At 33.4% G+C, this 13,174-nt stretch overlaps 1 protein-coding gene across 1 annotated transcript; it reads left to right on the forward strand.

Annotated features, from left to right (window-relative positions):
• Nucleotides 1-2,725: 2,725 nt before the first annotated feature.
• LOC129887205 (pyruvate, phosphate dikinase, chloroplastic-like) lies at nt 2,726-12,266 on the forward strand. The gene is made up of 21 exons (XM_055962205.1): nt 2,726-2,914; nt 3,631-3,949; nt 5,542-5,598; nt 5,926-6,156; nt 6,736-6,873; nt 7,046-7,208; nt 7,353-7,588; nt 7,689-7,817; nt 7,982-8,161; nt 8,269-8,406; nt 8,744-8,908; nt 8,991-9,152; nt 9,239-9,328; nt 9,527-9,665; nt 10,053-10,230; nt 10,596-10,725; nt 10,934-11,062; nt 11,280-11,417; nt 11,513-11,590; nt 11,714-11,805; nt 11,935-12,266. Exons 2-21 carry the CDS (start codon nt 3,674-3,676, stop codon nt 11,975-11,977), a joined length of 2,892 nt encoding a protein of 963 aa, XP_055818180.1. The 5' UTR covers nt 2,726-2,914; nt 3,631-3,673; the 3' UTR covers nt 11,978-12,266.
• Nucleotides 12,267-13,174: the final 908 nt, after the last annotated feature.

Consider the following 13,174-nt stretch of genomic DNA (forward strand, 5'->3'; position numbering starts at 1 on the left):
CATTCACGTCAAGTCCAATTTCGAGAGTTTTACTCATCCGAATGCAATTTCACGAAGCCGTAAATGCTTCTATCGTCTTGGCTATCACCTTACCCAATCAAATTAGAGATTCGATCCCCCACCATTCACAAGGTCACCCTAGACCTCACCTGACTCAGAATTCATCCAAGTCTGGCCTAAACTAAAAATTTTCAAAGTTACTACCCGAAATTTTCTGGCCCAAAATCCTTCGCCATTGGCCTATCCATAACGACGGGGACCGATCGTTACAGTTTAAAAACAGCACAAATACAAATAATCCCACCAAAATATAAAGTCATCATAAGCACATAAGCAAGCATATTGTATTCAAATTCAAATTCCTTCAAATCTTCACTTTCATTAACATCACCTTCAACGTAGCAAATTATTAAGATTGTACTGTTATAAAATATTAAAATGTGGCTAAAGCAAAAAGCAACCGCCAAAAAGACAATTGACAATAAAATACATCATAACTTAGTTATAACTGATGTCTTGATTCACAGTCAATTCACTTAGTTGATTCACAGATAATTGACATCAACTCACTTTGTCATCTAGGTTATAGCAAAACTAATGAACTTCTTTTTCTCGATTCTCATAATGAAATTAATCGGAACATGAGAAGAAAAAGAACTAAATTTAAAATTCGTGCTAATAACAACGTGTTATGAAACTATAAAATAAGAAGAATGAGAAAGTAGAGAGAAGAGAAGACTTCTTATTCTTGTAGGATATTCAGGGATTGAGGGATATTTACTTATCAATAACAATGAAAAGAATTCTTTTATTTATAGGGGAAAACTGATTTGGTACCTGAGTAGGATTCCTAATTTTTTTCCAAAGGAATCCACATAATAGACTTTCATTATAATAAAAATATGTTTATAACACTTTTTTTGAGTTTCATATCTAGTGTGAGAAACTGGTAAAGTTGCTGCCATGTGACCAGGAGGTCACGGGTTCAAGCCTTGGAAACAGCCTCTGGCAGAAATGCAAGGTAAGGCTGCGTACAACAGACCCTTGTGGTCGGGCCCTTCCCCGGACCCTGCGCATAGCAGGAGCTTAAGTGCACCGGACTGCCCTTTTATATCTAGTGTGAGAAACACACCTAAACTAAAATTCACTAATTTGAGAAACACACCTAAACTATCCCTTTTTAGGTTTATACCTAAATTATTTAGAGGGTGAGAAACACACATAAACTATCTTTTCTAATTATATATGTTCTATGAATGTTGATATTCATGTTGAAATTCCTTTTCTTGATTTTATGATACTTATGTGCTATATATAGCAGGGGACTTCTAATTTGTGTGTTCCCATCAATTAAAGAAAATTCTTACCACAGTATGCAAACTTTGTTGTTTTTTACTAAGTTTATGTGTAGTTGTGTGTTCTAAGTTCATGTCTGATCTTGAAGATGTTAAGTTACGATTTATATTACGATCAGACTTTTATATAACAATCATTCTCTCAATAGTTTAGGTATGAAACTAAAAAAATGGAAGATAGTTTAAATGTCTTTCTCACGCTCTGAATAATTTAGCTATGAAACTCAAAAAAAAAAAAATTAGGTGTGTTTTTGATACTTTTTTTAATCACTCTTTTTAAAAAGTAATATTTCTATTAAGAATAAAATGTGTTTAAACAAAAGATAATAATAATATATTTATTAGAAAAAAATATTTTTGATTCATTAAATAATATATATATATATATATATATATATATATATATATATATATATATATATATATATATATATATATATATGTGTGGCTGAATAATTTTCAGGTTCAATTTATAGTGGTTCTTGAAATTTTGTTCCCATAATTGAACTCAGCCTCATGACCTTTCTTTTTCTTTCCATTATCTCTTATTGAACTATTAAATCTTAGTAAAATAAAAGTCCCCAAATTATATGTTTTATAAATATCCAAACAAAAAGAATCTTCCTCATTCTCAGGAGACTCCAATGGCAAAGAAGAAAAAATACATGATAATGATAAACAAACTCCTTTTTTTTGTGTTGGGAGAAATGACACGTGGTATAAGTTCATTGGTGAAAAGTATATTCCAATAAGTCTGTAACACTTTTTGGGTTTGCTTGGTTAGTGGTTACAATTTTTCGTTTTTGCTAATTTCCTTTAAAGTCGTCATCATCATCATAAATTGGTTATATATTCACTTTGTTTATTTTTTTACTTGTACAGTATTTTAAAAATAATTTTTTATTTTTAACAAATTAAGAAAAAAAATATTCTTATTCTGTTTTACCTTCAATATTATTTCTTAAATTATTTTTCAAAATTAAGACTATATACCAATGAATATGAGTATCATGATAAGATATTTATATTAATTATTATTTTTTAAGAAATATGCAAAATATAAAATGAATAAGTAAAAGTGAACGGAATTGATGGAGTATTATTAAGGGGGAGAACAACTCCACAAAAAGTCATGTTATTCTACCTTTTGTTTCTTTTATTACTCAACCTCAAATTTAATTATTTTTTTTAAAAAAAAAAAAGTATCATGAAAAACTGCCATGCAATATTATCCCTGCAATTGATATGTGTGCCAAATTGCCATGAATTGGCCCATACATAACCAACTCAGAAGGGTAACTTTGGAAATTATTTAACATATCACAAATATATCTTTTCCCTCCTAATTAGTCAAACTCAGAGTTAACCATTTTGCAAAAAGACTTGCACCATTATTGATCATGCCATTCTAATATCGTCCACATATAATTCTTCTAATTAGTTTTGGCTATTCATTCATATTTTCATATACTAAAATATTTTTCCTTTACATAACCCAACCGCCAATTTCCATTTTGATGTCAGAAATTCTTTGAAATTTCAGTTCTTCTAAAACAGAGGTATGCAGCTTTTTCTGATCATATACGCTTTAATTAATTGTATGTTTTTTTTCCTATTATATATGTGCTATGAATGTTGATATTCATGTTGAAATTCCTTTTCTTGATTTTATGATACTGATGTGTTATATATAGCAGGGGACTTGTAATTTGTGTGTTCCAATCAATTAAAGAAAATTCTTCTCACAATATGCAAATTTTGTTGTTTTTTTAAACTAAGTTTATGTGTAGCTGTGTGTTCTCAGTTCATGTCTGATCTTGAAGATGTTAAGTTACAATTCATGTTACGATCAGATTTTTATATAACAGTCATTCTCTCTATAATAATATTTTACAGTAACAGTCAGGTCTTTTTCTTTTTTTAACTACTGTTTCATGTTATGTTTTATTACCTCAATTTCAATTTGTTTGTTTTACTTTCTTTTTTAGTTTCATTAAAAAAATTATTTATTTCTTTTTTTTTTTGACAATTCTTTAATTTTCAATTTTCCGCACGTATGTTTAAGAGACAAGATTCAAAAGTCGTTTTAACCTTTTAAATTCTGTGTCAAGTCTTAATCGGGAAAATAAATTGAAACGGAAGGAGTATTATATATTCTTTATGCCAATACTTTGCTATAGCAATCAAAAAATGTTCAGACAAACAATAACGTTATAAAGAGAATTGACTGTAGTTATGCTTCTCTTGATGACCATTTTGTTGTTAATTATAACAGGGGACCTTAATTTGGTGTGTGGGACTTATATTGAATAAAAAAGATGAGTTCAACCATGAAGGGATTGCTGTTAAAACCAAACAGACATGACATGTATATGAGAAAATTACTAAAGGTGGAGTATTCAGAACAGCAGTTTCTAGCAAAGTATCCTTCTGTTGGCATCCATATGAGTTGTTCAAGATGGAATAAAGTCATTAGGTGCCATCAACAAGAACCTAATGGCTTTTCAAATTCCCCAACTCCAATAAGAAAGAAAAATCTTCTACCTCAGGCAATTTTGAGTCCTGTTTCAGAACCAACATCAACTGCAAAAAAGGTACTCACTTGGCCTTAGAAATTATGTGTATTATTGATGGTGTTTTTTGTTTAGGTAACTATTTATTTGAGATCCTGATTAATCTGGATTCTCGCTGTGAAGGCTCGAATTTAAGACATTTTGATTAAAGTGAAGCTAGCTATCCAGCCAACAATCCTTGGTGATACATATAGTTTTATTTAGATCGAGTCATTTCAGATTAATATTCCAGAAAGTATTATTATAATTTCCATAACTCCAAATATGATTGGATTTCCTTGATCTTGGGGAATATCTCGACCATAACTATTTTCAATAAGAATATTTCTTTAATTTCTTGATTTTGCAGTAAATCCAACACCTTTTTTCCAAAGTTGTAGCAAGTGTATTTTAAATTTCAAATTTAAATTTGAGTATTTCTTTCCTTTCGAGAATATTTTCTTTTCAAAATAACTAATATTCTTCTAATTAATTTCTACAACTCTTTTCTGATTTGTACAATTATGAGTTTTCATTTAAGCAATTCAAGAGAATTTCAAAATTCTTTTTCATTTCGCTTTGGATTTCATACTAATTTGACTAAAGTCATATTTGTCTTCTTGAATTTGAATTTTGATCACTCTAAATATGGACTCTTTTTGTAAATTTGAGGCTTCTGATGTATTTTGGTATTCCGTAAATTCTGAACTTATCTTAAATAATAAATCGAACTTTATCTTTTTCTTTGTAGAACATATTCATTTTATAGGATCATAATAAATATTTTTTTCATAATTTTTTACCTTGATGTGGACAAGTCTTTTTCTTCTACTCGTATCTCATGATGTTTTTTTTTCTATATTTGTTTAGATTTCACCAAGTCCGTTTTCATCAAATAAATTTACCATAAGTAAATATTTTTTATTAAATTGTGTTGGTTGGTTATCATCAAAATTAATAGATGAAAACTTGGATTTGATCATATTTTAAACGGTTAGCTTATTAGTAATAAATACTTGAAAACACTTGCATAAACGATCCAATATTTAATTGAAAGTGTCTAGTATAATTACTTTATTACATATACATGTGCTTAATCGGAACATGTTTTAATCTGAGTGTTATTGAGTAGTTAATGATTAACAACCAAAGCTTCACCTATTAAAATGGGGTCAGTTGAGCATTAATAAAAACTTGCTCTTCAACAGATTGATAGTTTACCCGTGCTCTGCTGAATTTATTATTCAGTAAACTGAAACTTGACACCTAGATATGCTACTAACACATTTTGCCTATATATAAAGTTTGCTATTTCAATCATTTCTCTGTCAATTGTTGTTAAGAATTATCTTTGAATTCTATTTTTAAAGATAAAGAGTGTTTTTCGTTCATAAGTAATCATGCAAGTATCTTTTGATCAATTGAACTCATGGCTTTCATTTCTAATTTTGTTTGGTACCGATTAATCTGGATTCACACTGTATATGCCTTTTGTTACTACTAATACTAATAATATATAGGAGAATTTCAAAATATGTACTTGTGTTTTATGTAAGTTATAGGGGGCTTGTTTTTAAAAATTTTGTGTTATAAGTTGAATTTCAATGGTTCAAATTTTTCTGTTTGGTGGACAGAGAGTTTATACTTTTGGAAAAGGAAGAAGTGAAGGAAACAAAGGCATGAAGTCCTTGGTAAGTTTATTTTCCATTTTTTTATACTAGCAGAGCTAGTAAAGGTTTAGGGACCCCTTTGATGGAAAATTGTATTGTTTATGCATGTTTAAATTAATTTTTTTTTTTTTATATATATATATATTGTATTGTTTATACATGCTTAAAATTAATTTTTTATATATATATAGAGAGAGAGATTGAACCTTTGTGAAAATTCTTGCTCCGCCATTGGTGACATTACGTGTTGTTATTTTTTAGGTGGCCTAATAGTGTAAATCTTTTATATAAGCTTGTATGATTTGATAGTTTGAAGTTTAAGTTTAGTATGCACATCTGTATGTGTAGCTGGGAGGTAAAGGAGCAAACCTTGCTGAAATGGCAAGCATTGGATTGTCCGTGCCGCCTGGGCTTACTATATCAACAGAGGCATGTCAGGATTATCAGATTGCTAAAAAGCTTCCACAAGTACTGTGGGAGGAGATACTACAAGGATTGGAAGTTGTGGAGAAAGACATGGGGGCTTTCCTTGGGAACCCCTCCAAGCCCCTCCTCCTTTCGGTTCGCTCTGGTGCTGCTGTAAGTCTAGCTTAAGCCTTCATTTATACGACTTGCTTATATCTCGCTCTGTGAAAAAATCACTTTAAGTACAGTCACCTAATTTATGCATTTTTTTGTGGTATTTCATATTATTGAATCGATAATTGTTGAGCTAGTTTGTTAAATATCTAATAAGTGATGCATATTTTGAGTTCTCAAGAGGTCCCTCTTTTGTTAAGTGTCTCTATTCTAAACATCTTTTTTGGAAAATGCAACTAAAAATCTCTTGATTGATAGTACATAAACGTTTGACCATGTTTCATTGTAAAATTTGAAAAAAAAAAGTAGCTTTTGTTTACAAAGTGAAAAATGATATTTGAAAATTGCCAATTTGAGAATGATCGTAAGTTCAAGCTAGGCAGTTAGATTCCTACATCGATAGTGGGAGTATTTGGTCTCCATATATGATGCTGGACAATCATCTTATCTAGAGCTTTTTGGGATTGAGGCAGGTCCATTTCTTATAACAGGTCATTATGCATGTTAGTCCATTTGGTGAAGTTTGTTCAGTTAATTTCTATATCATACTAGTGCTGATTTTTCTTTATCTATGTATAGATTTCTATGCCTGGGATGATGGATACTGTCTTGAACCTTGGACTCAATGATGATGTGGTTACTGGTTTGGCTGACAAAAGTGGAGAGAGGTTTGCTTATGACTCATATAGACGATTTCTTGACATGTTTGGAGATGTGGTGAGTATTCTCATCAATGTCTTTTTCTCTTTTCTAGTTTTTCCAACTCTTGTATCAACTTCCTTTCTTTTTCAAATTTTCCTTCATTTCTTGAAAATGAAACAGAATGCTGGTTAAAGTCTCATCGTAGATTTTATCTCCTGTGGTTTAACAGTGGTCTGTTTGATTAAAGGTAATGGGCATTTCACATTCATTATTTGCGGAGAAGTTAGAGAAGTTGAAGGACGTCAAAGGAGTGAAGCTTGACACCGAGCTCACAGCATCTGATCTTAAACAGCTTGTGGAGCAGTACAAACATGTCTACGTTGAAGCTAAGGGTGAAAAGTTTCCTTCAGGTAATGTAAACCACAACCATCTTTCACTGATGGCCTGCATCCTGAGAAGGTCACGAAAGGCTTGCTCTGTCAACTTTTTGGTTTAAACCAAATTCCATAGGTTATGAGAGTAAATTAACTTTGTGGATATGACTCTGTATACAGATCCCAAAAGACAGTTGGAGTTGGCTATCAAAGCAGTTTTTGATTCTTGGGACAGTCCAAGAGCCATCAAATATCGGAGCATTAATCAGATAACAGGACTTAAAGGAACTGCAGTAAACATTCAATGCATGGTCTTTGGGAACATGGGTAACACTTCAGGAACAGGTGTTCTCTTCACTAGGAATCCGAGCACCGGTGAGAAGAAGCTCTATGGAGAGTTCCTAGTCAATGCTCAGGTCTAGAACATGTTAATTTGGTTCATTTTATGGTGCATTTGAGTTTTGAGATTGTCTCATTGTTTTTGTCGAAAAAAGCTGATAAAACAGCATTAATCAGGGAGAGGATGTTGTCGCTGGAATTAGAACACCTCAGGACTTGGACGCAATGAAGGCCTGTATGCCTGAAGCATACAGGGAGCTTGTTGAGAACTGTGAGATTTTAGAGCGACATTATAAAGATATGATGGTAAACCTCTGGCATTATACTGGACTAAAGCGTTCATATCTTGCTTGTTTGTTTGTTTACCTTACCATTTTCAGATTGGTTAAGTATTTTATACATCTCCAATAAATAGAAAAATCAGGACATCATTATGAATCTTTTTCTGTTTATGTTTTGACAAATGGCAGGATATCGAATTCACTGTTCAAGAAAATAGACTGTGGATGTTACAATGCCGTACAGGGAAGCGTACGGGTAAAGGAGCTGTAAAGATAGCAGTTGACATGGTGAATGAGGGACTTGTTGACAGGTGCACAGCTATAAAGATGGTGGAGCCACAGCATCTAGACCAACTTCTTCACCCCCAGGTCCCGATATGTTTTTTAAATCTTGCATTGTGTATGATGTAGCACTGATGTAATACTTATTGTAATTGTAAAGATAAATACTTATTTTGTTCTTTTGCTTGTCATAGTTTGAAAATCCAGCGACTTATAAAGACAAGGTGATTGCTAAGGGCCTTCCTGCCTCTCCTGGTGCTGCAGTGGGAGAGGTCGTGTTCTACGCTGAAGATGCCGAAGCATGGCATGCACAAGGGAGGAGTGCTATTTTGGTATTTCCTCACCTCACCCTGTATCTACTAATCATGGTGAACTGATACCTATGCTACCGCAATACGGTATCTTTGTTTACGTGAATTATCCTTTATTTATTTTCTTTTATATATTCCTGTGGGTGGGGGGAGGGGAGTGTTTCTGAATACGACATTATTTATTAAAATCTTTTCATCAACCATTGATAAAAACAGTGTCAGTATTTAAGCTTCTTGAGTTAATTAAAGTTCTGGGATGTTGGTTGGAATCTTGGAAATAACATACACAGCATTGTTGCCTTGTAATTAACAGTTTCTCCATTCTTGAAATTAAACTTTTCCCTTATGGCATATAAAGGTGAGAACTGAAACAAGTCCAGAGGATGTTGGAGGCATGCATGCTGCTGCTGGGATCTTAACCGCACGAGGTGGGATGACATCTCATGCAGCTGTTGTAGCCCGTGGCTGGGGTAAATGTTGTGTGTCTGGGTGTGCTGATATTCGTGTTAATGAGTCGGAAAAGGTACGACTATAGCTACTCAAAATGAAACACAGTTGTTGACATTAAGGAACTTGGAAGAATTCATTTGACCCATTTAATGCAGGTTCTCATCATTGAAGACAAAGTGATTCATGAAGGAGATTGGCTTTCATTAAACGGATCAACAGGTGAAGTAATCTTGGGAAAGCAACCACTATCGCCTCCAGCTATGACTGGTGATTTGGAGATCTTCATGTCTTTGGCCGATAAGATCAGGCGCATCAAGGTGCTGTAGGATATACGGTAGTATTATGCTGCATAAGTAAACTATGATACTACTAACTGATCATGAATATGCTGCCAATGAATTAGGTTATGGCAAATGCTGACACACCAGAAGATGCACTAGCAGCAAGGAATAATGGTGCTGAAGGGATTGGTCTATGCAGGACAGAACACATGGTACTTTTTTCTTCTTTTACTATGTATACCGTCTTCTTGTATTATCTTGCAACATATATTGCCTCCCTTTGGGTAGTTTCCAGTTTCCTTGCCTTCTTCAATGAAGGGGATAATAATCAGTACTGTCTCAAGAGAAGTGCCACATCTTTTGAAATTCATTTTTTATTCAATGTGAGCTGATGCACATCTTTCTTTCAGTTCTTTGCATCAGACGAAAGGATAAAAGCTGTGAGAAGGATGATAATGGCAGTTACTCTTGAGCAGAGGAAGGAAGCGCTCGACTCATTGTTGCCTTACCAGAGATCTGATTTTGAGGGCATTTTCCGTGCAATGGATGGTAAGTTCAATAGCAACTACTACTATTACCTTTCCGCATTGAGAGTCTATGTTGCTCGGACTCTCCAAAAATGCAGCCGCACCTGTGTTGGATCCTCTAAAACTGCACTGCTTTTGAAGGGTCCGACACGCAAGAGACATTTTTGAAGAGTCCGAGCAACATAGCTGAGAGTTACCTAAGAAAAATGATGGGACTTTCTGGGATTAGAATGGTATCCAGATCATGTATCTCACTACTTTACTAGATAAAACTTCATTTCTATGTTCGTAAGAACACAACTATAACTAGGTTTTAGTTTGTGCTAGCAGAATGTCTGTCCAAATTTCCAAGTTGACGTAAACTTTCAAAGTGAATATGCGAGATGTACTAAGTTTTCAATCTTTTCAGGTCTTCCGGTGACAATTCGACTGTTGGATCCACCACTTCATGAATTTTTGCCAGAAGGTAACCTGGAAGAGATTGTGAGTGAACTAACAACACATATAGGCATGCGTGAGGAAGATGTCTATTCTAGGATTGAAAAATTGTCAGAAGTGAATCCCATGCTCGGATTTCGAGGCTGCAGGTCTGATCTTTCTCGTATCACAAACAATTGATCTACTTTTACTGCATTACTTTGCAAGGACTAAGGGATGTTGTATAAACGAGAGAAATTTGTAGCAAGTTTCCAGTTTCTTGAGAGATAATTACAGAGGTGCATATGTTTGTCACACGTTCCACTATCAATGTATAACTTGGTGTAGGTAGTGCTCATCTGATTTCTGATTTGATCAATGCAGTATCTCTTTTCGTCTCACAATCCGGAACCAGACTTTCTTATAATAATCTGCTTGTAAATTGCTGGTGGAAACTGTAGTGTGTTTGAAACTATATATATACAGCACAATTCTTTCGCTCGTCGAGTAATATTTGTTTTTTTTCCTTTTACAGGCTAGGTATATCCTACCCGGAACTGACAGAAATGCAGGCCCGTGCCATCTTTCAAGCTGCTATAACTATGAACAACCAGGGTATTTCAGTATTTCCAGAGATAATGGTTCCCCTTGTTGGAACACCTGAGGTATGTGTTTTGTGGTTTGTATAAGAAAAGTTCTCCTATTCTTACCTCTTGAATATTGTTGATGTATCAAGAATGAAGAAATATAATCGCCCTTTTCATTTTATGAAGCGTATACAAGGGGTTAAATTGATTATTGTTTGGTAAGTGGATTTATACCGGTCCTTCTGACAAATAAATTACAAAGTAACAGTGCACTTTTAATTGACAGGAATTAGCTCATCAAGTCGGTTTAATCCGTGATGTTGCCAAAAAGGTTTTCGCAGAGATGGGTACCTCATTGAATTATAAGGTGGGCACCATGATAGAGATTCCTAGAGCTGCTTTGATTGCAGATGAGGTACGTATTTTGAAGCAATCACCTATGTCCGTGGTGAGTTATTTTATTAACGATAGTTGCAAAGAGTTAGACGGTGCACGATCTTAACTTGTGAAAGATTTTCAATTACTAACCTCTTCAATGACATATTGAGATATCTAAGTTCTACTCTAGAAAGGCATACATTTTGCTATATTAATTTGCTTATCCTACATATTTCACTGGAAATTGGTGATAGATTGCTAAAGAAGCAGAGTTCTTTTCCTTTGGCACCAATGACCTCACACAAATGACATTTGGATATAGTAGAGACGATGTAGGCAAGTTTCTTCCTATATACCTTGCGAAAGGCATCCTCCAACATGATCCATTCGAGGTTAGCTTGCCATATCTCAAACTACTATATATCCATGTGAAATGTAAAAGTTCAGAATCTTGCATGTTAACGCTTGAAGACTTAACATCGCTCAGGTTCTTGATCAAAAGGGTGTTGGCCAGCTCATCAAGATGGCTACAGAAAGAGGTCGGGCAGCAAGGCCAAACTTGAAGGTCAGTTCTGACTTAGAATGAGAGATTTAACGTATATACACTGACAGTGTAAAGAACTTCTATACGGAGTAACATTTTTCATTTTTGGATCAATATGTAAGGCTAAAGTGTGACATATAACAGGTTGGAATTTGTGGAGAACATGGTGGGGAGCCTTCTTCAGTTGCATTTTTTGCTGAAGCTGGATTGGACTATGTTTCTTGCTCTCCATTCAGGTCTCTTTTTCTCTTCAATATTATAGACTAAAACAATGCGTTTTTTTAAAAAGACGTTCTGTTTAACGATTAATTATATTAATTGACGATTGGCTAATGGTTTTTTGTATAATTCATGTGCTTAATCAGGGTGCCCATTGCAAGGCTAGCTGCAGCACAAGTTGTAGTTTGAAGGCATGGTTCAAGCAAAGATCAAGTTGATTTTTAGCAGATGTAAATAAATAAATACAATTTGTATATACCAAAAAAAGAAAGAAGAAAAGGTGTTTAGGAAAAGGGGAACAAGATCTATTACTTTCTTTTCAAAGACATGAAACAAGTGTTTATATGTTGACAAATAACAAAAAAGAGATTTGTTCTTCTTTTCACGCCCTTATTTCATTCAGTGTATGTAAATAATATACAACAGTATGTACGTCTACATGTTGTCGTCTTTATCCAATTTAATATTCAATTGCATCCATCAATTTTTTTTATCTCTGCGATTTCATATCAAAATGAAGTTTATCAAAAATATAAGTTCTAGCTATGACATTATTAGGCACGAACCATAACCATATAGTAAATTAATAAGGTAATCAGAACATAGTATGTACGTTGTATTGAATGAAAATTGAAAGTCTGATAAGGAATAATTATTCAATGGCCAACATTGTAAATAATAACAATATGATTTTAATTAAAGACAACCTTAATAGTAATAGGTTGAAATTAATAATTTTGGACCCGATCCCATCCCACAGTTTCTTTCACCATTATTTGCAGCTGGGCATGAAATAAATTTGTGCACGGTAGTGCCCAAAATTCATGTTTTCTCAACTCATACTTCCAGAATTCTAGGTTTTCTTCCGATCCCCAGCTTTCAAGTTAGGCTAAGTAGCTTTCAGATCTGTTTTTGTTCTTGTTTAACTATACATAAAGTTGTGGAAGCCGAATATATAGAGAGTGATAAAATCACAATTGCTATATCTAAATATAGCTAATAAATAGTAAATGAGACAACAATAAAAGGAACATCAGAAATTTACGAGGTTCGGCAAAAGTTTATTTTCTTTTGCTTAATCCTCGGACACAATCAACCAATATTTATTTCACTCTAAAAGAATACAAGTGAAATATTACAAGAGAGAAAGAAGATCAAATATCTTAGAAGGTGAGAAGACAAGTGAGAGGTGTGTTATAAATTAACCAAGAGCTACTTATTTATAGGAATGAAATCTTCCTATTGATGTCATCTATGACATCACTATGTGTTAAAATGTCAAGGTTTATCTTATAAAACCATTTAATGGTTTACCAATATTTCAACTACAAATTTCCTACCTTGACTTTTTAGACCAAAAAAGAATTATCTTTCTACTAAATCTTT

Source organism: Solanum dulcamara, chromosome 4, assembly GCF_947179165.1.
Source record: "Solanum dulcamara chromosome 4, daSolDulc1.2, whole genome shotgun sequence".
NCBI lineage: Eukaryota > Viridiplantae > Streptophyta > Magnoliopsida > Solanales > Solanaceae > Solanum > Solanum dulcamara.

Bases quoted from the DNA above. Each gene is read 5' to 3' on its own strand.
- LOC129887205 (XM_055962205.1), top strand. From the start codon at position 3,674: ATGAGTTCAACCATGAAGGGATTGCTGTTAAAACCAAACAGACATGAC. The intron at 7,209-7,352 runs GTAATGTAAACC...CTCTGTATACAG, and splicing joins GGGTGAAAAGTTTCCTTCAG to ATCCCAAAAGACAGTTGGAG. The intron at 9,153-9,238 runs GTGCTGTAGGAT...CCAATGAATTAG, and splicing joins ATAAGATCAGGCGCATCAAG to GTTATGGCAAATGCTGACAC.